Source organism: Solanum stenotomum, chromosome 3 (assembly GCF_019186545.1).
Source record: "Solanum stenotomum isolate F172 chromosome 3, ASM1918654v1, whole genome shotgun sequence".
Lineage (NCBI taxonomy): Eukaryota > Viridiplantae > Streptophyta > Magnoliopsida > Solanales > Solanaceae > Solanum > Solanum stenotomum.
Window position 1 is genome coordinate 12,561,978 of NC_064284.1, and position 23,051 is coordinate 12,585,028.

Consider the following 23,051-nt stretch of genomic DNA (forward strand, 5'->3'; position numbering starts at 1 on the left):
TTAAGGATAAGACCAAATGAGATCACCACTAGAGAGGAGCCAAGTCCTCAATTATGGATGATCTTTTTCTCTTATTCAGATATTAAGTAGTTACACATAACACACAACTTTGATGCCCACATTATAGTGATTAGCATGTCATTGTGTGTGCATGATTTTATTCCATACATTATAAATTAAAAACTACAACATCTCATCATTGTTTAGAAATAAGCATGCAGATGCCTTATGCTGTAGATATATAGCTCTGAGGCTCCCCAGTACAAATTAAAGATCCATCATGTCCATAGAGTTTGCAACCCTCTCCTGCGGTGCAACAATTAACACAAACTTGATTAAGTTTGGCCATTCCAGAAGATGGACAAGTCATGTATGAAACTCTAGAGTCACATTCCAGGGTACATGCCTTGGGTTCAATACTCTCTCATTCACACACAAACTTGCCATCTTTACCGAAATAGTAGCAATCCTTGTACCCTGTGCAACATGTGGTACATCCCGTGGGATATATTAGCGTCTTTCCTCTGGAACGAAGACACTTTGAATAGGCAATGTGTGGATCACAATTTCGGGGGCAAGCTTTTGGGTTTTTTGGGTCAGATTGTCCTTCGCAAATGAAAATCCCATTAGCACTATAATAATTGCAACCTTTATAACCTGCACAACAGTTGGTGCATATGGGATTTTCCGTACTTCCTTCTGAACGTGGGCATATCCCATAGCCAAGATTACCACATTCTTTAGTACAAGCCTTGGCATCAACATGTTCCACCGTGCTTACAAGTAGTAATAATCCTACAACAAATATAATAAGGAGATAGGGAAATGAAAAAACATACTTACACTTATTTTTTATGCCTCAAAAAATTAAAGAAACTAAAGAGAAGAAAAGAGAAAGAGAAATCTTACCAAGAACAAGTAGTAGGTAAGCAAGGAAACTAACTTGTTTGTGAACAGCCATATTATATATTCTTTTTACCTTGTTTTCTTTCTTTTCTTTTCTACTCTTTTGTTTGGGTTGAGGAGCGTCTATCCACCTTCACCTATTTATACCAAACGAGTAATAAAAAACATAGCTACTAAAACCTTTTTTTTCTTCATATTAATATAAATTATTTTTATTAATATTTGATAAAAAAGAAAAAGATTTGCTTGTTAGTTAATTAGTTTGGCAAGGTACTTAGTGTTAGTGTGGCATTTTAATAATTTAAAAATTCACATTTTTTGCATGGCCACAAAGATGTTGGTTTATGGCCGTTGGTGCACTTCTCATATATTTTACATAATGATGGATGACTTGGCAGTTGATTGTTGCCGTTGAAAATAATTATTGCTGCATTACTATTCAGCATTACTCCAAATGGAGTTAGTGTATATGTTACAATTTTCTTGGTTCATGCAGCAACTCCCAAGCCGTTGGTGGCTTAAGTGTCCCTTTATTTTCATTCTTTATTCCTCCATTATACCTTGTATCATATATAACTTCTAAGGCTATTATCTTCACTATTTAGTACCCCATTATCTTCCTATTTATTCCTAGGAAGACTTTTTCTACTATAAATAGTGGTGGTCTTCATTTGTTTTACATATAAGAAAATATAGTGCATAAAGTTTGTTAAAAAAAAAGGAGAGTTCTTATTAGTTGAAGAGAGGTGTTCTTTTTGTGGAGCTTTGGACTCAACTCTTGTCCAGAGTTGTTGAGTTATATATTGTGATTAGGTTGTTGTATCCTGGAGGGGACAAGTCAAGAAGGACTATTGCTGGACCAGTGAAAACATTTGCTGCAATGGGCTTGAATCTCCTTTAAAGAGAGCGAGATATCCGCGCCTCAGCCTGAAGAGATTTATTTCTTCATTTTTATTTTCAATTGTAATCTTGTAATTCTGTTATTTTGTAATTTTTTACTAACAATTTTAAGGAGATTCATAATGACTACAATTGAAAAAACCACGGATGTCAAGATGGGAGTCCTTAACAAGCCATTTCAGTTCAATGGTAACCATTTCGAAAGATGGAAGGGTAAAGTACTTTTCTACTTAAGTCTTCTCAAGTTTCTTATGTGTTAACTAAGAAGAATCCTAATAAAGTTGATGAAACCTCCATGGATGCTGATGAACTTATTTCTCATCATGAGAAAGTGAAAAAGTACGATGGTGAAGAGGGAAAGGGCAAAGATGCACTTTTACAGAAAGAAGAGAGCAACATCACAACAAAGGTAAATTTAGTTACTTCAAATAATGTTACTCTTGAAACTCACAAAAATACTTCTTTGAAGCCTAAGAAGAAAAAATTTAAGAAAAATAATGGTAGACCTCCTAAGAAAAATAATGGTGAAAATAACCAAGCACAAAATCAACAAGTTCAAGATAAGGAACCGTGCTTTGTTTGTGGTAAGAGTGGGCATATTGCTCAATTTTGCAGATTCCGAAAATGTGGTCCTAACCCTCAGAAAAACGTTATCGAGGAACCTTTTGTGGCGGTGATTACCGACATAAACATGGTTGAAAGTGTTGATGGATGGTGAGCTGATTCTGGTGCAAACCATCATGTCTGTTATGACAAAGACTGGTTTAAAAATATACTCATTTTGAGGAGCCCAAAACCATCATACTTGGTGATTCTCACAAAATTCAAGTGCTTGGAATGGGAGGTGTCAAATTGTGTTTTACTTCTGGAAGGGTATTAACTTTAAAAGATGTACTCTATACTCCTTTCATGAAAAAAAAATTGATGTGTAGTTTTCTTATTAATAAAGCAAGCTTTAAACAGATTATTGAATCTGATCAATATGTAATTGTGAAGAAGGATATTTTNAGAAGATGGACAAGTCATGTATGAAACTCTAGAGTCACATTCCAGGGTACATGCCTTGGGTTCAATACTCTCTCATTCACACACAAACTTGCCATCTTTACCGAAATAGTAGCAATCCTTGTACCCTGTGCAACATGTGGTACATCCCGTGGGATATATTAGCGTCTTTCCTCTGGAACGAAGACACTTTGAATAGGCAATGTCTGGATCACAATTTCGGGGGCAAGCTTTTGGGTTTTTTGGGTCAGATTGTCCTTCGCAAATGAAAATCCCATTAGCACTATAATAATTGCAACCTTTATAACCTGCACAACAGTTGGTGCATATGGGATTTTCCGTACTTCCTTCTGAACGTGGGCATATCCCATAGCCAAGATTACCACATTCTTTAGTACAAGCCTTGGCATCAACATGTTCCACCGTGCTTACAAGTAGTAATAATCCTACAACAAATATAATAAGGAGATAGGGAAATGAAAAAACATACTTACACTTATTTTTTATGCCTCAAAAAATTAAAGAAACTAAAGAGAAGAAAAGAGAAAGAGAAATCTTACCAAGAACAAGTAGTAGGTAAGCAAGGAAACTAACTTGTTTGTGAACAGCCATATTATATATTCTTTTTACCTTGTTTTCTTTTCTTTTCTTTTCTTTTGTTTGGGTTGAGGAGCGTCTATCCCCCTTCACCTATTTATACCAAACGAGTAATAAAAAACATAGCTACTAAAACCTTTTTTTTCTTCATATTAATATAAATTATTTTTATTAATATTTGATAAAAAAGAAAAAGATGTGCTTGTTAGTTAATTAGTTTGGCAAGGTACTTACTGTTAGTGTGGCATTTTAATAATTTAAAAATTCACATTTTTTGCATGGCCACAAAGATGTTGGTTTATGGCCGTTGGTGCACTTCTCATATATTTTACATAATGATGGATGACTTGGCAGTTGATTGCTGCCGTTGAAAATAATTATTGCTGCATTACTATTCAGCATTACTCCAAATGGAGTTAGTGTATATGTTACAATTTTCTTGGTTCATGCAGCAACTCCCAAGCCGTTGGTGGCTTAAGTGTCCCTTTATTTTCATTCTTTATTCCTCCATTATACCTTGTAACATATATAACTCCTAAGGCTATTATCTTCACTATTTAGTACCCCATTATCTTCCTATTTATTCCTAGGAAGACTTTTTCTACTATAAATAGTGGTGGTCTTCATTTGTTTTACATATAAGAAAATACAGTGCATAAAGTTTGTTAAAAAAAAAAGAGAGTTCTTATTAGTTGAAGGGAGGTGTTCTTTTTGTGGAGCTTTGGACTCAACTCTTGTCCAGAGTTGTTGAGTTATCTATTGTGATTAGGTTGTTGTATCCTGGAGGGGACAAGTCAAGAAGGACTACTACTGGACCAGTGAAAACATTTGCTGCAGTGGGCTTGAATCTCTTTTAAAGAGAGCGAGATATCCGCGCCTCAGCTTGAAGAGATTTATTTCTTCATTTTTATTTTCAATTGTAATCTTGTAATTCTGTTATTTTGTAATTTTTCACTAACAATTTTAAGGAGATTCATAATGACTACAATTGAAAAACCCGCGAATGTCAAGATGGGAGTCCTTAACAAGCCATTTTAGTTCAATGGTAACCATTTCAAAAGATGGAAGGGTAAAGTACTTTTCTACTTAAGTCTTCTCAATGTTTCTTATGTGTTAACTGAGAAGAATCCTAATAAAGTTGATGAAACCTTCATGGATGATGATGAACTTATTTCTCATCATGACAAAGTGAAAAAGTACGATGGTGAAGAGGCAAAGGGCCAAGATGCACTTTTACAGAAAGAAGAGAGCAACATCACAACAAAGGTAAATTTAATTACTTCAAATAATGTTACTCTTGAAACTCACAAAAATACTTCTTTGAAGCCTAAGAAGAAAAAATTTAAGAAAAATAATTGTAGACCTCCTAAGAAAAATAATGGTGAAAATAACCAAGCACAAAATCAACAAGTTCAAGATAAGGGACCATGCTTTGTTTGTGGTAAGAGTGGGCATATTGCTCGATTTTGCAGATTCTGAAAATGTGGTCCTAACCCTCAGGAAAACGTTATCGAGGAACCTTTTGTGGCGGTGATTACCGACATAAACATGGTTGAAAGTGTTGATGGATGGTGAGCTGATTTTGGTGCAAACCGTCATGTCTGTTATGATAAAGACTGGTTTAAAAATATACTCATTTTGAGGAGCCCAAAACTATCATACTTGGTGATTCTCACAAAATTCAAGTGCTTGGAATGGGAGGTGTCGAATTGTGTTTTATTTCTGGAAGGGTATTAACTTTAAAAGATGTACTCTATACTCCTTTCATGAGAAAAAATTTGATGTCTAGTTTTCTTATTAATAAAGCAAGCTTTAAACAGATTATGAAATCTGATCAATATGTAATTGTGAAGAAGGATATTTTTGTGGGAAAGGGGTATGCTTGTGATGGCTGTTTAAACTGAATGTTGAAATGAATAAAGTTTCTACTTCTGTTAATTATATGCTTTCTTCTACCAATTTTTGGCATGCTCGTTTGTGTCATATTAATGATCGTTATGTTGGAATCATGAGTAGTTTAGGATTAATCCCAATGGTTAAAAAGAATTTTGAAAAGTCATGTGAGGCTTGAAGTAAAGCCAAAATCATTAAAAGGCCTCATTTCCATGTTGAAAGAAAAAACTGATTTGTTAGAATTAGTTCATACTGATATTTGTGAACGTGGTGAAATTTTAACTCGTGAAGGTAATAGATATTTTATCACTTTCATTGATGATTTTTCTAAGTTTACATATGTTACTTGATGAAAAATAAAAATAATGCTTTTGAAAATTTTAAAACTTATCTCCATGAGGTTGAAAATCAGTTTGGAAGAAAAATAAAAAAAAAATAGAAGTGATAGAGGCCGTGAATATGAGTCAAATGAGTTTAATTATTTTGTTAGATCATTGTGAATAATTCATGAAACTACTCCTCCTTACTCTCCTTCATCTAATGGAGTAGCGGAAAGGAAAAATAGACTTTGGTTGAATTGACCAATGCCATGCTTATTGAGTCACATGCACCTTTAAATTTTTGGGGTGAAACTATTTTAACAACTTGTTATGTGTTGAATCGCGTGCCTCATAAAAATTCAAAATTGACACCTTTTGAATTGTGGAAAGGTTACAAGCCAAGTTTGGGATATCTAAGAGTTTGGGGTTGTCCAACCTTTGTGAGGCTAATGGATCCAAGATTACAAAGTTGGGTAAGAAAGTTACTACTTGTGCTTTTCTTGGTTATGCTTCAAATAATACAGCCTATAGATTTTTTAATCTTGAAGAAAATATTGTGATAGAATCGAGTGATGCTATTTTTCATGAGAATAAATTTTCTTTTGATTCTAAAAATAGTGGGGGTCAAAGGATTGAACAAAGTATTTTGTCACTACCTAGTTCTTCTACTTCTACTTTAAAAAATAAAGAAATTGGTGATTTTGAGTTAAGAAGAAGTAATGAACTAGAGTAGAAAAAGAGTTTGGTCCTGATTTTTATGTGTTTAATGTTAGAGATGACCCTCTTACTTTGAAAGAAGCATTATCTTCACATGATTCTATATTTTGGAAAGAAGTTGTAAATGATGAAATGGAATGACTAATTTCTAATAAAAACTTGGAAGTTAGTTGATTTACCACTGGGTTGTAAAACTATTGGTTGCAAATGGGTCTTACGGAAAAAGTTGAAACCGGATGGATCAATTGATAAATATGAGGCTAGGCTAGTTGCAAAGGTTTTAAGCAACTAGAAGACCTAGAATTTTTTGATACTTTTTCTCCGGTAACAAGAATTACATCTATAAGACTTTTAATTAATATGGCTGCAATTTTTGATTTGCAAATTCATCAAATGAATGTAAAAAACTGTTTTTTTAAATGGAGACCTAAATGAGAAAATTTATATGGATCAACCCGAGCCTTTTGTTAAAGCAGGCAAAGAAAGCAAAGTATATAAACTTACCAAATCCCTCTATGGCTTGAAACAGGCACCTAAGGAATGACATGAAAAGTTTGATTCCTGCATGATTGAAAATGGTTTTAAAACAAATGAGTGTGATAAGTGCATATATCATTAGTCTTGGAATAATTCACATGTGATTATTTGCCTATATGTTGATGATTTGTTGATCTTTGGCTCTAGCATGAATGTTATTGATGAAACTAAAAATATTCTTAGAAGCCATTTTGATATGGAAGATCTTGGTGAGGCAAATTTTATTCTTAGAATAAAAATAACAAGAACATGTGATGAAATTTTCCTTGACCAGTCACATTATGTTGAGAAAATTTTGAAAAAAATATAACTTTCTTGATTGCAAGCCTGTTGCTACTCCTTTTGATTCAAGTGTTCACTTATTTCATGTTGAAAGTGAAAATGATGTAATAAATCAAAAGAAATATGCTAGCATAATCGAAAGTTTGAGGTATGTGACTGATTGCACTAGGCCTGATATTGCATATGCAGTAAGAGTACTTGGCAGGTTTACAAGCAAGCCAGGTAATGAATATTAGCATGCTATAACAAGAGTGGTGAGATATTTAATTGGAACAAAAAATTGTGGTTTGTTCTATAAAAAATATCCTGTTGTACTTGAAGGCTTTTGCGATGCAGATTGGAACACTTTATCAGGTGATTCATGTTCTACCACTGGTTATGTTTTTACTTTAGGTGGTGTTGTTTGTTAGAGATCAAAAAAGCAAACTATAATTGTTAACTCTACCATGGAGGCTGAACTAATTGCTTTAGCTTCAGCTAGTAAGGAAGCGAATTGGTTAAGAGATTTATTGTTTCAAATTCCTTATTTTGAAAAATCAATTCCTCCTATTTTAATCCATTGTGATAGCATCGTTGCAATTGGTAGCCAGACCTATACGGAGGAAACATAGTAATGTAAGATCGTATTTTATAAATGATACCATTAATGTTGATTATGTCAAATCTTGTGATTGCAGATCCTCTTACTAAGGCCTTAACAAGAGAAAGGGTTTGGAGCACATCGAGGGGGATGAGATTGAAGCCTACAAATCCTTGAGTCATATATGAGAAAACCCAACCTGGGGACTAGAGATCCTATAACCAGGTTCAAAGGGAAAAACTAATCATATGATGACTTGTGAAAAAAAAAATGCACTATACTTTTATTCCCTCCCTATGATGTGAGTGCATTATTTCCTGTAGTGATTTGTGAAGGTTGAGTTGACAAAACTCTTAATGAATATATGTAGCCCGTATGGGTGGAGTGTTAAACTTACAGGAGCACTCTCGATAGATTTCACCTATGTGAGTGTGGAAGTAGGTCGCTTCCTATCAGAATTGGGCATATTCTCAAAAGTACTCATGAAACCGGGATAGCACATGGCCATAACGTGCTGACGTTTAAAGCTCATGATAACATCTTGATTATTATGTGTGGACAATGATATTTTATTTCCCCTAAGCAGTCATAATTCAAGTTTGAGACCACTATGACTCTGGAGTAAAAGTTATTGTTTCACTAAGAGGAGGTTCAATGCAGAACACACCTTCATTATGCCTAGTGATCTTCCTTCAACTGATGGACTCTCTTATCTAATATTAAAATGAGTAGGAAATTGTTAGTGTGGCATTTTAATAATTTAAGAATACACATTTTTTTGCATGGCCACATAGATGTTGGTTTATGGCCGTTGGTGCACTTCTCATATATGTTACATAATGATGGATGACTCGGCAGTTGATTGTTGCCTTTGAAAATTATTATTGCTGCATTACTATTCAGCATTACTCCAAATGGAATTAGTGTATATGTTACAATTTTCTTGGTGCATGCAGCAACTCCCATGCCGTTGGTGGCTTAAGTGTCCCTTTATTTTCATTCTTTATTCCTCCACTTGTAATTCTTTATTCCTCCATTATACCTTATAACATATGTAACTTCTAAGGTTATTATCTTCACTATTTAATACTTCATTATCTTCTTATTTATTTCTAGGAAGACTTCTTCTAATATGAATAGTGATGGTCTTCATTTATTTTACATATAAAAAAATATAGAGTGCATAAAGTTTGTTAAAAAAATAGAGAGTTCTTATTAGTTGAAGGAAGATGTTCTTTTTGTGGAGCTTTGGACCCAACTCTTGTCCAGAGTTGTTGAGTTATATATTGTGATTAGGTTGTTGTATCCTGGAGGGGACAAGTCAAGAAGGACTACTGTTGGATCGGTGAAAATATTTGTTGCAATGGGCTTGAATCTCCTTAAAGAGAGCGAGATATCCGCGCCTCAGCCTAAAGAGATTTATTTCTTCATTTTTATTTTCAATTGTAATCTTGTAATTCTGTTATTTTGTAATTTTTCACTAACACTTACGCTTGCTTCTTCTTTATTACTCTCTTCATCCGATCTTTACGTGTTCACTATAATAAAAGTAGGTGTCTGATAATACTTGTCTAATTTGAAAGATCAATGAGTAGTTTTACTTGTTTGTGTCTATTTTATTCTTGCTGCTATTAGATATTATTCAATATTAAATATATTTTTCAAAGTATTAAATTTAATATATTCAAAGGTAATATAGTAATATCATTCTTATTATTTATTGTTTCTGAATGCAGGTCTCAAAATATATAGTGGACAGTTATAATTGGACGGAGGAGCCGAAAGCTTAACTTTTCCTGGTTGCAATCTTTAATTTCTCCTATTCAACAAGCTGTACTGACCCCGACTTGCTTGTTTCTTGAAATTATTGTCATCCAGCATCAGTTTCTTATAAGTCCACGTGATAATTAAGTTGGAACTCTATTATTGCACACGGAAAAAGGATAAAAATATCCATGAATTATCTGAAAAAACTTAAATATATCCCGCATTTAGGAGTGTACATGACAGAGTTGGTTCGGATTTTTCAAATATCAAACCAAATCATTTGTGTCGGATTTTTAAATTTATAAACCAAACCAAACCAATAAAACTCAGGTTTTTCAACCTTGGGTTTTTTCGGGTTTTTCGGGTTGTTTCGGGTTTTTCCGGTAAAGTATTCATACAAACATATAATTTACTTGTACTTCAAATATTTCTTTAGTCCTACCAAAATACAACTATCTAAGATGTTTCTTAAAAATATAACACAATATGATATGATTAATGACACTAAAATATCCAACAAAAATAATAATAATGAAATCGCGTAAAATAAATATTGCAAAATAACAAGTCATAATGAAAATGATCATAATTTAAAAGTACTAAATCATGCTAAAATTAAGTTTAATAAGTATTAGTTACATGACTAAATACTAAAGAAAATTAAAATTAGATTATGTATTTTAATTGTCTAAATCAATGTAAAACTAAAAAATAAATATTCAATATTATTGTCATTCTTAGTGTTGAATTGATTTTCTTTTTGCATTAGTATTAATTTGATTTTGATTTAAGCTTTATTATAATTACCAACATCTGTGGACTATAATCTTAATTGACCCATTCATAATTCTAAGTTTCAAACTTGAAATAATATATTAAAAGATAAAAACTATGAAAAAGTATAAGCAATATTTAAAAATTATATCAAAGTAAATATTTTTATGTATAAAATAAAAATTTAAAATTATATATATAAATTCGGGTTGGTTTGATCTCGGGTTGATTTTTTTAGTTAAAACCAAACCAACCCAAATATAGTCAGGTTTTTTTTTTCAAAACCAAACCAAGTCAAACCAAACCACTAATCGAATTTTTTTTCGGATTGACTCGATTTGCGGTTTGATTCAATTTTCGGTTCGGTTTTATACACCCCTACCCGCATCCATTTCATTGGTTAAAAATACCCTTTAATTTACCTTTTAAACCCATTTCTGCTTGTAGCACATTATACAAACAAATCCAAAGAGTTGTAATGAATGTTTTTGTTTGAATTGGAAGATTTAGTTTTGGGTGGTGGTAGAAATTTGGATAAATTTTATCATCCTAACTAGAAATTTTCATTTTGCTGGAAAAAAATAAATTAATGAACCTGTTCTTTGAATTGAGTCGAAAAAGATTTTATAGGTCGAAAATTAATTTTTATCCAATAGGAAGATGTCACCTAATTAAAAAAATAAGAATAATAATAATTTTAAAAAGGGTTGTTAGATTGAGGGGTATTTTTAACCAAATAAATGAATGAGGGGTATATTTAAATCTTTTTAAATAGTCTAGGGGTATTTTTAGCCCTTTTTCCTTTTGCATATATAGCTTTAGGGTATAACAATTGTAGTCCCTGTGTTTTAGAATATATTTTAGTTTTGGTCATGTTTATATAATTCGATTAATCATAATTGATCTACGATTAATATAAATGTACAATTTTGATTCTTCACACTAACGAAAGTTAAAAATTTAACAAAAACGTTAATTTGAAAATATAGAAAAAATCAAAAGTAAAGATTAATTTAGTAAAAAGACTAGTCTCGATTAACAAACACGATTCCCTATGTTTTATGGCTTTTCTTGTTCATACTTAGATACACGGGGCTTAATATATATTATTTTTTTATTTTAATTTATGTGATATGACTGAAACTTGAGAAATTATTTAATTTTTTATACGATTTTTAATAATATTTTCCCTATGTTTTATGGCTTTTCTTGTTCATACTTAGCTACACGGGGCTTAATATATATTATTTTTTTATTTTAATTTATGTGATATGACTGAAACTTGAGAAATTATATAAATTTTTATACGATTTTTAATAATATTTTAAGTTATTAATTATTATGATTTAGAATTATTTTTTTACGAAATTTTAAAATAATATATATTATTTCGTTGTCCCAATTTATGTGACACGTCTAAAATTTCTAAAATTAATCATTTTTATGTATTTTAAATATTTCAAGTTGTTAATTATTGTAATTTGTGGTATCTTTTACGTAATCTTTGAATAATATATGTTACTTTTATGTGACGTTGATATATTTTAGAGAGCCAATCAAATTTTTTTATGTCTTTCGAAATTCTTAAGTTGTTACTTATTTTAATTTAAGTACTTATAGAATTTTGAGAGTCAATTAATTTTTATATGACTTTTAAATATTTTAACCTGTTAATTATTGTGATTTAAACTATTATTATCGTAATTTTCAAATATATAAGAATAAACTATCAAATTATCCTTGTATGCATACATGAGCTCGTGCCGACAATTAAATGTCTCAATTTATATAACACAAATGAAATTTGAAGAGTCAGTCAAGTATTGTATGTATTTTTTCTAAAAAAATTGAATTGTTAATTATTATGACTTACAATATTTTTACGTCATTTTAAAATAATATATGTTGGCACAAATAGAATTCAGAGAGTCAATCAATTTAAATATTGTTATAAAATATTATAGTGTGGATGTCCACTACACCAAGAAGTTACTCTCACCCATTATCTCCATTACTTTCCTCCATTATGAAGATAACCATAACCTCCATAACCTCCAACTTTATAACACCATTATTCTTGTAACCTTTCACTTTCATAACCTCCTCCATTATATTCATGTTAATGTCATGTTTATGACTAACCTTTTGTATGCCTCTATGTTACACTATAAATAGAGGCAAAGGTTCATATTGTATACACTTGAAGACTTGGAATAATAAGAAAAGCTCTCATCTCTTGTTTTACTATTTCTATTGCTATCATCTTTTATATTTCTTGTCTTGTTTTACTTTAGTTTTACAACAAATATGATTTTTTGATATTTTAATTCGTTAATAATTATAATTTATAGTACTTTGTACATAATTTTTAAATAATATGTGTATAATTTTGAGTGTCGATCAGATTTTTTATATTATTTTTAAATATTAGTAATGAACAATAGTTAAAGCATATTTATTATCAATTAAATTTTAGTATTAGTAATGAAATGTGAAATATTCTAAATGAAAATAATATTTTTTCTTCAAACACAACAACAAAGAAAGCCCAAAATAAGTACTCCCTCTGTCCCTAATTATTTGTCCACTTTTGAGTTGACACACCTATTAAGAAAACAATAATTGATATAGTGAGTTTACCATTTTACCCCTATTAATTATGAAGTGGATGGATCTAGTTCTACAATTTTCAAAGTAATTAACTGAGGGTATAATGGGTAAAAGAATTTTGTCCTTTCTTGATTTGTCAAAATGGACAAGTAATTAGAGACAGAGGGAGTACTTTCCATGTCTCAATTTATGTTGCACTTTTTATTTTTCGAGAGTTAAACAACTTAACTTTGATCGGGAATTTACGCATGGAATCTTCGAATTTTTTGAAATTAAATTTATATATTTGTAAACAACGTAAAAAGTACCATAAGTCACAATAATTGACAATTCAAAATATTTAAAAGATATATAAAGAATTAACGATCAAAGATAAATTTGTTTGAATCTCAAAATTTGAAAAATATCACATAAATTGAGACGAATGAAGTATAATATCACTAAACATTACATCTTATGGGATGTGGGTACTGGAATCAAATTACATTATCAACAAAAAGATAGAATGGGAATTTAAAGGAAAAATCAGGAAGTACACAACTACGGAGCAAATTGTACCAACAATCAAAGTAAACCACAAAGCAAAATTAGACTTTAAATTATCAAATTACCCCGATGAAATTTGGAGAGTCAATTAGTTTTTTTTTTATGTTTTTTCAAAAATATTTTAAGTTGTTAATTTGTTATAATTGATTAAAAAAATTAACGTCATTTTCGAATAACTTATAGTATCGTTAACTTTCATTCATATATATTGTTCCATCTATTCAAATTTATGTGTCACTGATAGAATTCAAGAACCAACTAAATTTTTTCTATTTTTCTAAAAAAAATATTTTAAATTGTTAATTATTGTGATTTATAGTATTTTTAATTAGAGCCGTCAATATGGGCTAGGCCCGTTGGGCCGGCTTGGCCTAACCCGTGATTTGATAGGGGTAGGCTATGATTTTTGGAGCCTATTTAAGAGAAGAGTTTTTTAGCACAACCTGAATAAGTCTGCCAATTTGTGGGCTTGAGAAATATGGATAGGGCCGGCTCGTGTGCCAAATAAAAATTAATTAAAAATAAAAAATAAAATAGATTATTAAAATTAACAAGTGTCTAAACTCAAAATTTGTTTAAAGTTTGAAATATTACAATTTAAATACAAATTATGTTTATAAAATATGTACTACATAAAATAAAACTTCCCAAAATTTCTAGGAAATTACTACATAGGTCATAGCCTATGGAATATTGTCATAGTTTTTGTATTTTATTATGATCATTGGAAAACAATTAGGTTAATATTTCTATTTAGCTATTTATGCTTTTACTTGAAATCAAACTTAATAAATATTATAAAGATAATTTTATTTGTGTATGTGATTGACAACTAGTAACACTAACACCATGTAATATTGTCTTGTTGATATTTATGATAATATTTTTAAGAAAAGAGGAATGGCCTGGCAAAGCCCATAGCCCACATACTTGTGGGCTGGACCAACACTTTCTGGCCCACACAAAAAATAGGCTAGTCCGGCCTGACCCGTTAAATTTCAAAGCATGTATGGGTTAGCCCGGATGGGGTGGGCCAGCCCATTTTGACAGCTCTACTTTTAATGTCATTTTAAATATATAATGGAACACATATATAATAGAATATTTTAAGTTGTTAATTATTATGGTTTATAGAATTTTTCGAACATATAACATATAGTGTGTTTGTAGGCTCTTATTAGATAGTAAAAATATTTTAAATTGTTAATTATTGTATAATTAATAGTGTATATTACGTAATTTTCAATTTTTTAATAAAATATTTTAAATTATTAACTCTAATAATTTATAGTATCTTAAACGTAATCTTTGAATACATAATAAATTAAAAATAAAAATAAAACGAATAATTATAAATTGAATAATTGACATTTCCAAATATTAATTTAGCACAAAATGAAAGTGAAAGAAGAAGTTGTGAGGCAGAAATAAAGAGAAGGGAATGGAATTGGTGAGGTGGGGTCCATATCTATTAAAAGGGATTGAAATAAATGCACGGCAAATTGAAAAGGTGTGAAATAGAGAGGAAAACGAGCCCACATGCATTGAAAATTAAGAACTTTTCGGCTGATGATGGGAATGTACAATTATAAAGCAGTCTCGTACAATAGTGTTCAAGCATAATAATAAATCAAATGCCCATATTACCCTTGGCTAGGGAAGCAGGCATGTTGACGGACAGGTGCTTCCCTAGCCTCTTCTATATATGATGATGATGATGAGTAATGAGTAATATATATGTTATTTTAAGGCTTAAGTCATCCATAGCCACTCAAAGTTATCCGCATAATTTATTTGAACACCTCATCCGAACATTATACCTATTGAACAATTCTACAAACTCGAATTTGAACAATTTGAACACTTTTTTGACAATCAGCTAAAAATATAATATGTGTGTAACACACTCGCGATGATATGACAAATTGACGAATTAATGATATACATGTGGCATTTTGAGTTAAAATAATAATTAAAAATTTATAATAAAAAAGAGGTAAAGGTCATGTCCGGCTGTCCGCCACCGTCGACCTTGCAACCTTTTCTATTCAAATGCTTTCATCTATTCGGTGTCTCTTAATTCAACTAAAAATAAAATCCAAATATGTTTATTAAAGAAAAAAAATTAGAAATAGTAAACTACATATTCTTTTTTAATTTCTTTATTTTTTTCATTTTCTCGTCTCAAATTCAGAAGAAAGCTCAAGGAAATTCAACCATTAATGGTGGAATTGAAATGTTTGTGAAGAGATTTCTCAGATTTAAATAAGGACAATTTGAAATCGAACTCTTCTTTAATTTCTTCATTTCTATTATTTTCAGCTTTTCTATTCAATAGTTAATTCTGAAATTGGGCTTTTTATCATAAGAAATTACTCATTTTTGAAAAAGAAATTTTAAAATTGTTTGATTTGTAGCTCAACCCATCTTCTATCTTAATTTTTGAAAAGAATAGAAGTTCTTTCCAGATGAATATGATAGTGGTGAGGGAGAAGGTGAAATGATTGAATATAAGAGAGAAAGAGAAGGATGGATAGTGGTGGGAATGGCGGCGGCGGTGGGTGCAATGGAAATGGTTGTGGTGGTGTCGGCAAGCGCGGTGGAAATGGGTAATGGTGAAAGAAGAAGAAAGAGATAAAAAAATATATTAGCTAAAAATGTTGGTCAGGCGCTGAATAGTGGTGTAATACACTTTCCATGCCATGTCAGCGAAAAATGTTTAATAGGTACCTATTTTGAATAGATTAAGTGTTCAATAGGTACATCTTCTAGTTAAGGTGTCCAAGTGAATTATGAGGACAACTTTGAGTGTTTGTTGATGACTTAAGCCTTATTTTAAGTACTTTCTGCTAATTCTTATATGTAAATAAAAAAAAAAAGAATTCTTAGAAGGATTGAATTTTGATAAGAATTTAATTTTCATTAGTTTGTGGATTAAAGTTCCACATTTATATAAATCGGAGACTATTATACAAAGATGAAAATCGAAATAAACCAATAATACAAAGATCGAATCCGGTCAACAAATTGTGCCGAAAATTATGTTATCAGATTATTGCTATTAAGTTATTGGGCTAACGGGTTTTTAATGATTTTATAAAAAAAAAAAGTATTGAGTTATTGATTCGATTTTGGTATTTAATATTGGGTTATCAATTCGATTTCGGTATTTAGTATTGGGTAAACCAATAACCCATTAAAATGATATTAATTTACTACTTTACCCTTCATAAATATTAAATATTAATAATTTAACATAACTAAACACTATATCAGTAGTACTCTACACTACAGTCTTCACTCTTCACACTTGACACTTCACACAAAAAATTCATATTATGTTTTGGTTGTAACATGTAATTGTAGCCTTCATACTATATCTATTCTTATTGATGCAATTTTCTCATTATATTTCGTGTTTCACTATATCAAAGCATTTACAACTAATTTGTTTGTTTCACTGTATCTCGTCAAATTATTAGAGAAGTGAGAACTTATATATTTATTTTATGAGGATTTTTCTTATTGAGTAAATCAAAAATTGATAAAATTATTTTACTAATTTGTTATTGTTTTAACGATTTAAAAATTGAAAACCAAACTAATAATACATAAAACTAAACTGAATTGACCGATGCATAACCCTTTTTTTTTTTCGATTTTTGTGCTCTAATTTTAGTGGATGGAAATTATTTTTGCAAATAAATGTTTGTAAATTAAACAAATGGCCCAATCAGAAAAATTTGCAGCCTAAATTGGACCACTGTACATACATACATATTACTCTATATAATAATTGGGAAAAGGAGGAGCTTAAAGCCAAGTTCAATTATTTACTTATAGGGGAACTTATTTTTAAAATTTATTACTCTATATAAGTGGGAAAAGGATGAGCTTAAGGTCAAGTTCATTATTTAATTATAGGAGAACTTATTTTTAAAATTTATGAAAAATGGAATAGAAGAGGAGCTTTGGACATGTTTTCGAATTTACAGAGAAATGAACATATTTTTTAAAATTACAAAAATGGAGTAGAAGAGGAGCTAAGGGCCAACTTTTAGAATTTACAGAGAGATGAACTTATTTTTTAAAATTACAAAAAAATTGTATTATAAATTATAATAATTAATTAGTTATAGATATAACTCAACAGGGGGTCTAAGGGTAGAATCTCCATAGTTTAGAGGGTGTAAATATTTGGTTCTAAAAAATATAAGGTCTATCTTTAACTATAGGGTCCGTTTGGACATGAAGTTGAAATGTGAAAACCATCATTTGTGAAAATTATTAAAATTTTCTCAACTTTTATATAATCTTGCCAAATGACTAAATAATAATTCATAAATAATGTATATATGTATTCTTCGATGTCGCATTAATAAATTACACATCTTTATTTTTCTTTTGTTAATAAATATTTACGATTACATATTATAATTACAAACTTTCAAAAATATTTAATCTTACGAAAATTTATTGGTCCACTCTCCACCCCACTCCATCTCACCCCGTGTACTCTCCAAAGTCCAATCTCTTTCTCTCACAACCCCACACACCCCCATAAAAAAACTAAGTAATCAATTGACAAAGGGGAAATACATAATTACCCCATTAAAGTAAGACCTATTTTTGAAAAAGACACTCAAACTTTGCGGGGGTCCTAATACCCCATTGAACAATTTGAAAGTAATATAAATACCCCATTTTTGGGTCAAACCCACTTATAAGAAAGAAGGTGAAGTCACTCGGCAATTATTGCTTGCCATGTGTCAATTTTTATATAATTTCTTAATCTTTATTTTTATTTATGTTTTCTTTTTTGTTAGTTTTGATTCTTTATTTTTTCTTTCTTCTTCGCTTAACCCATTTGTTGATCTCCTTCGTCCTGGAGTAGACGCCATTGAAACAACACTAAATCAAAATTAAAACTGGAAAATCAAATCCACTTTCAAAATTATTATTTTTCAAATTAAAATTTCTATCAAAGTCTTCTTTTTGTTTATTTTACCTTTGATTTTTGCTATAAATCAACCTGAGTGGTATTTGAAAAAAAATAAAAATTCTCTCTCACCCCAGCCGGCCAACAAATCTGTTGTTGCTTCTGTTATCAATGGAAGAAAGCCGACTAAAAAGGCATTTTCTTTTATGGACTGAAATTGTGTTATTTAGTTACAATCAAATCGCTCCGTCGAAATCCAATCTAAATGAAAAACGAAAAGAGAGAAAAAAAAATAAAAAATTTCAAGCTATTGTCATCTCCTTCAATGGTGAAACTCACGAAGGAGAAGAAAGAAAAACAAATTAAACAGTAAAATAAAAGATTATTTAAATAGTTAATAAAAAATATTGCAAAAGAAAAGTTTAATCTTATTTTTTTTGGTTTCCACGCTCTTCAGGTGAGTGACATACACTCTCTCTATAAAATATCGAAAAATGGTTCAATAATTTCACATTTAAATAGTTTAGGGGTGTATTAGGACCCCGCAAAGTTTGAGTGTCTTTTTCAAAAATAAGTCTTACTTTAATGGGGTAATTATGTATTTTCTCATTGACAAAATGAAACTTTTTCATTCGTATTAAATACACCCATAATAGAAAAATATCTCGTATAAGAATTAAGAGATTAGTATTTTTTTGTTGGAAGGACCATATCATATAGACCTATCCACCACGTGAGAGATATGGATATTTTTCATTAAAAGCAAAATATTTATGTCTTGAAACAATTACAAATGGATAAATCTAATTTTATGTGAGTAAAGAAGAAGCACCCAAATTTTCCTTCTTATCCTCTGCTCTAATTGCAGGACCAATAATGCTGTGCAAACGGGACCATTAACGATTATGAATAAGTAAAACGTGCCAATGAAGTACGATGGTTAGTTGAGTATATTTATATATTGAGAAGGGTATATCCATTCAATTTCGCATATTTTAAAAATATGTTTTATTTTTTTGTGTTATGAATCGTTAAATTAGATTAATTGATAGGAGTCGCCAAGTAAACAGTAAAAATGTTTTTGTGCTAAAATATTAGTTACGATTTACGAACGTACTCACTTAAATCCACATAATTTAATGGTATACATATTTGTAAACAAATAATTAAAGCAGTGAGCAAGAGTAACATAGATGAGAAAATATCTACTCTTCTACCATGAACAATATGTTTGGATGGGAAGAAGAATAGGAGAAACAAACTATGAGCATTTCATTATTGTGAGAAGTTAGTTTACATTGCACTGTACATACATATATATAGCTAAGCTACAGTCTAACTAACTATTGTATCAACCTATCACAAATGTACAGCTGTCACAGAGTAACAGAATCACAGTAACAAAATTAATTATATCTAATTACACTTATCAACTAACTATTCAGAACTGTTAGCCAACTAATCAGCATGGTTAAGTGACTCCTTTCTCAATACTCCTCCTCAAACTAGGTGTGGTGAAAACATTCAGAACACCAAGTTTGAATAGCAAAAAATCATGTTGTAATCTTCCCAGAGCTTTAGTCAATATATTTGCTTGCTGATCTTTAGTAAGAATGTACAATGTGCTAATCAGTCCTTGTTGAATTATTTCTTTAATGAAGTGGCAATCGATCTCTATGTGATTGGTTCGTTCATGGAATACAGGGTTTGAAGCAATTTGAATTGCTACTTTAATATCACAGAACACACTGATTGGCTGTTTAATCTTAATGCCTAATTCCTTCAGCAAATTTGTTACCCAAACAATCTCAGCTGTCAAGCAGGCCAAGCTTCTGTACTCTGCCTCGGCAGAGCTCCTTGAGACTGTGGCTTGTTTCTTGGATTTCCAAGAAATGAGAGAGTCTCCTAATTTCAACAAGTACCCTATTACAGATCTTCTGGTATTTGGACATGCAGCCTAATCAACATCACAGAAACCAGTTAGACACATATCCTTTTGTGAAGACATGAGAATTTCCAAGCCTGGTTGATTCTTGATATACCTAAGGACCCTAAGAGCTGCTTGCCAGTGTTGGACTTTAGGTCTTTGCAAGAACTGACTCAAGGTTTGTACAGTGTAGGCAATATCCGGCCTAGTAATAGTCAAGTATAACAATTTACCAATCATTCGTTGATACTGAGAAACATCATGAAACAACTCCTCCTCACCACAGCTTGCTGCAGAAGCTGTAGTGAGTTTGATGTTGCACTATAGAAGAGTAATGGCTGGTTTGCCTACAGTGACACCTGCTTCAGCCAATAATTCCAATGCATACTTTCTTTGACTCATGATAATGCCCTTTTTTTATCTGCTGAATTCAATCCCTAAAAAGAATTTCAACTCTCCAAGGTCTTTGATCTTGAACCATTTATGAAAAACCTCCTTAGTGTCTTGAATAAGTGTTGCATTGTTGCCTGTGATAAAAAGGTCATCAACATACACCAAGATGATAACCAAACCAGCACCTTGTCTCTTAGTGAATAAGGAATAATCCAAATGACTTTGACTATATCCAGATTGCAATAATGCTTCTGTAAGTTTGAAATTCCACTGCCTTGAGGCTTGCTTGAGGCCATAAAGGGATTTTACAAGTCTGCATACCACAGGTTGTGTGTGATCTGGTGCTACTGATAGTTCTTTAGGCAATTCCATGAACATTTCTTCTGTGAGATCACCTTGTAAGAAGGCATTGTAGACATCTATTTGGTATAAACACCAATTTTCTGCAGCAGCTAATGCAACAATGGTCCTTACTGTCACCATTTTTACTACTGGTGAAAAAGTCTCCTGATAATCTATACTAGCTGTTTGGCTGTAACCCTTTGCAACCAATCTGACCTTATACCTTTCCACTTCACCATTCATTTTGTATTTGATCTTAAAAACCCATTTGCACCCTATCACAGGCTTACACTGTGGACAAGGAACTAGGTTCCAAGTCCCATTATCTGCAAGAACTTGAAGCTCCTGTTGCATTGCATCTATCCACTTTGCATCTTGCACTGCTTCTTCATAAGAATTGGGCTCAGCAACAGCTGAAAACTTACTTAAACAAGCCATGTATTCAGGAGATAGACTTTGATAAGAGGCATAGTTAGACAAGGAGTGAGGTTGTTGATCTTGTTGTACTGTCTTCTTAATAGTAGTCACATAATCTTGATGCCAAGCTGGCCTGATCACAACTCTACTGGATTTCCTTATAATAGGAGGCATGATTACAGGTTCCTCAATATCATCCCGTGTCCTCTCACTAGTGCCTACAGGCATGATTACATGTTCCTCAATATCATCACGTGTCCTCTCATTAGAACCTGCAATGGCATTGTGCATCATTCCATCATCACTATCGTCCTCTATCATGGTAGGTATTACTGGAATGTCAGGTGCAGGATTAGTTATGACATCTAACTCTGATAGCTGGGAAGTGTCTGGAAACAAATTTAGTGAGGAATCCTTGTGCAAGGACTTGAATGGGAATACTGATTCTTTGAACACCACATCCCTACTGACCAAGAAACTTCTATCAGCAACATGATAGAGAAGATAACCCTTTTGAGCGAGTGAATATCCCAGGAGAACACAAGCATCAAATCAGCCCTGGCAGAGAATTTATCTTTTCTCTAAAGTGTGGTAGCAAAACATAAGCAACCAATGGTTCTGAGATGATCTAAGTTGGGTTTTTTCTTGTAAAATACTTTATAAGGTGACTTTCCTTGTAAAGTAGAAGTAGGTAGTCTGCTGATCAAGTACACAACAGATAACACACATTCCCCCCAAAACCTAATAGGTAGACCACTTTGAAATCTGATGGCCCTTGCTACTTCTAATACATGCCTATGTGTTCTTTCCACCACTCCATTTTGTTGTGGAGTGTGGGGATAACTACTTTGATGAATGATGCCCAAGGACTCAAATAATGTATTGCATTCCACATTGAAGAATTCACCTCAATTATTTGATCTAACAATCTTTACACAATGATCAAATTGAGTTTTAACCATTTGAAAGAAACACCTTAAGACTGTGAAAACATCAGATTTCAATTTCAGCAAATACAACCATGTGATTTTAGAACAATCATCAACTACAATTAGAAAGTACTTGTAACCAACATGAGTATTAACCCTATATGGACCCCAAACATCAATGTGGAGCAAGTCAAATACAAAACTACTTCTAGTAGATGATACATAAAATGAAAGTCTTTTTTGTTTAACTAATGGACATACTAAGCAATTATTGACATGACTATCTGCAGTAGGAATCAATTTCCTCAAAGTAGAAAAAGAAGGGTGACCAAGTCTCCTATGCCATAGCAAGTGATCCTCCTTGGTGTTTTTGAAATTCATTAACTTTGCAGTAGTAGCTTCTGCATTATGTTCAACCTGAGCTGTCACAGCTTTATTCAAGTGGCTTCCATCTTCAACACCTTTATTCAACAGAAAGTAAAGACCTCCAGTCTCCTTACCAATCCCCTTGACCTTCCCAGTTGAAAGGTCCTGGAAAACACCAAACTCAGGGAAAAAACTTATTGAGTAATGAAGTTGTCTAGTCAATTGAGACACAGAAAGTAGATCATAATGGAAGTCAAGGACTACTAGAACATTGGTTAGTACAACACCATTACCCCAATTGTAA

At 31.5% G+C, this 23,051-nt stretch overlaps 1 protein-coding gene across 2 annotated transcripts in view; it reads right to left on the reverse strand.

Annotated features, from left to right (window-relative positions):
- The window catches only part of LOC125858234 (proteinase inhibitor type-2-like), a 219,950-nt gene continuing 196,899 nt past the window's right edge, over nt 1-23,051 (reverse strand). The window contains exons 2-3 of one of the 2 annotated variants that reach the window (XM_049537946.1): nt 910-979; nt 1-795 (exon numbers count right to left, since the gene is read on the reverse strand). In XM_049537946.1, coding sequence (XP_049393903.1) covers nt 425-795; nt 910-961 — 423 coding nt within the window. In that variant the 5' untranslated portion in view covers nt 962-979 and the 3' untranslated portion in view covers nt 1-424. Of the gene's footprint in view, nt 796-909; nt 980-2,814; nt 3,258-3,371; nt 3,442-23,051 lie in introns of those variants that run through there. The other variant, XM_049537947.1, reaches the window with a different exon arrangement.